Consider the following 1,501-nt stretch of genomic DNA (forward strand, 5'->3'; position numbering starts at 1 on the left):
CTGGGGCACAAACACATGCGGGAATTTACTGACCCAGTAGATGCCATTGTTGCAGTAATGAACACGTTGAAGAACTCCAAACATTAATAATACCATTTCTTTCTTGTGCATTCTTAAACACATGCGGGAATTTACTGACCCAGTAGATGCCATTGTTGCAGTAACGAACACGTTGAAGAACTCCAAACATTAATAATACCATTTCTTTCTTGTGCATTCTTAAACACATGATGGAATTTACTGACCCAGTAGATGCCATTGTTGCAGTAATGAACACGTTGAAGAACTCCAAACATTAATAATATCATTTCTTTCCTGTGCATTCTTAAACACATGATGGAATTTACTGACCCAGTAGATGCCATTGTTGCAGTAACGAACACATTGAAGAACTCCAAACATTAATAATAATATCATTTCTTTCCTGTGCATTCTTAAACACATGATGGAATTTACTGACCCAGTAGATGCCATTGTTGCAGTAATGAACACGTTGAAGAACTCCAAACATTAATAATAATATCATTTCTTTCCTGTGCATTCTTATGAATTCTTTACTGTGATTTTTTTTATACAACTTGTATGTTTGTTGTAGTTGAAACGTCCCTTATTTTTATCAATTTTATTTTATTTTTTGCCTGTATAAAAGAAAAATAAAAAAAGCTAGAGTATCATGTAAGTTTTTATATTATATAGTAATAAAATTGAATTAAACTCAAGATGGAAGAATTCTGTTAGCGAGTTTTGAAAGTTAATAAGTCACATTTTCGTTTTGGAGTGCACGTTTTAACGCTCTGTTTAATGTTGTATCAAATAACACATTGGGCTTCTACACGTCATTCAAGGATTCTTCACTCAAATTACACGTTTTGGCGAAGAAAAGAAAAAAATTACTCCGTTTAATGATAATGAATAATTAATTACGATGATATGAACGCATATTATTCAAACATCTAAAGACTTTTAGGTTTTTATTGGTGGGTAAAGGACTACATCAGAACCTATCTTACAATTGTTAGTAAAAAAAAAAAAATCTAACTGGATATGTACCTTAAAAGTATAGGGTTTTTCCTAAAAGGTGGAACGCCTTTATGAACGAATACAGATTATTATTTTTTTTCACGGAAAGTTTACACAAGTTTGTTGATAAGAAAGCGCCAACCGCCGCCTTCCAGTTGACTTAAACTGTGATGGATGAGGCTATGGCCATGGCCTTTTAAATGAGTAAGCTTTTAACATGATTGAGTTTGGAAAAAAACATTTCCTTAACCAAGTTGGCGTGGAAGTTTTTTTTATAAAAAAATTTATCTTGGCATCCATTACAATTTTTGAAAAACACTGTTGCGGGAAATTTTTAAGTGCTTCATCTAAAGCAAACCATGGATTCATTAAGATCAGATGCCTTTGAGTTTACTCGTGTGCTGTGGACATAAATCTGCTGAACACGTTAAAACAGAAAAAAAAAAACATTTCAATTCTGTGTTAACCCTCATTCGTTAAA

The 1,501-nt window shown here is 32.6% G+C and overlaps 1 protein-coding gene across 1 annotated transcript in view; it reads left to right on the plus strand.

Annotated features, from left to right (window-relative positions):
* Nucleotides 1-183, plus strand: part of LOC106472910 (abnormal spindle-like microcephaly-associated protein homolog) — a 37,516-nt gene extending 37,333 nt beyond the window's left edge. The window contains exon 26 of the mRNA XM_013933582.2: nucleotides 16-183. Coding sequence (XP_013789036.1) covers nucleotides 16-87 — 72 coding nt within the window. The 3' untranslated portion in view covers nucleotides 88-183. The remainder of the gene's footprint in view (nucleotides 1-15) is intronic.
* Nucleotides 184-1,501: the final 1,318 nt, after the last annotated feature.

Source organism: Limulus polyphemus, unplaced genomic scaffold (assembly GCF_000517525.1).
Source record: "Limulus polyphemus unplaced genomic scaffold, Limulus_polyphemus-2.1.2 Scaffold5725, whole genome shotgun sequence".
Taxonomy (NCBI): domain Eukaryota; kingdom Metazoa; phylum Arthropoda; class Merostomata; order Xiphosura; family Limulidae; genus Limulus; species Limulus polyphemus.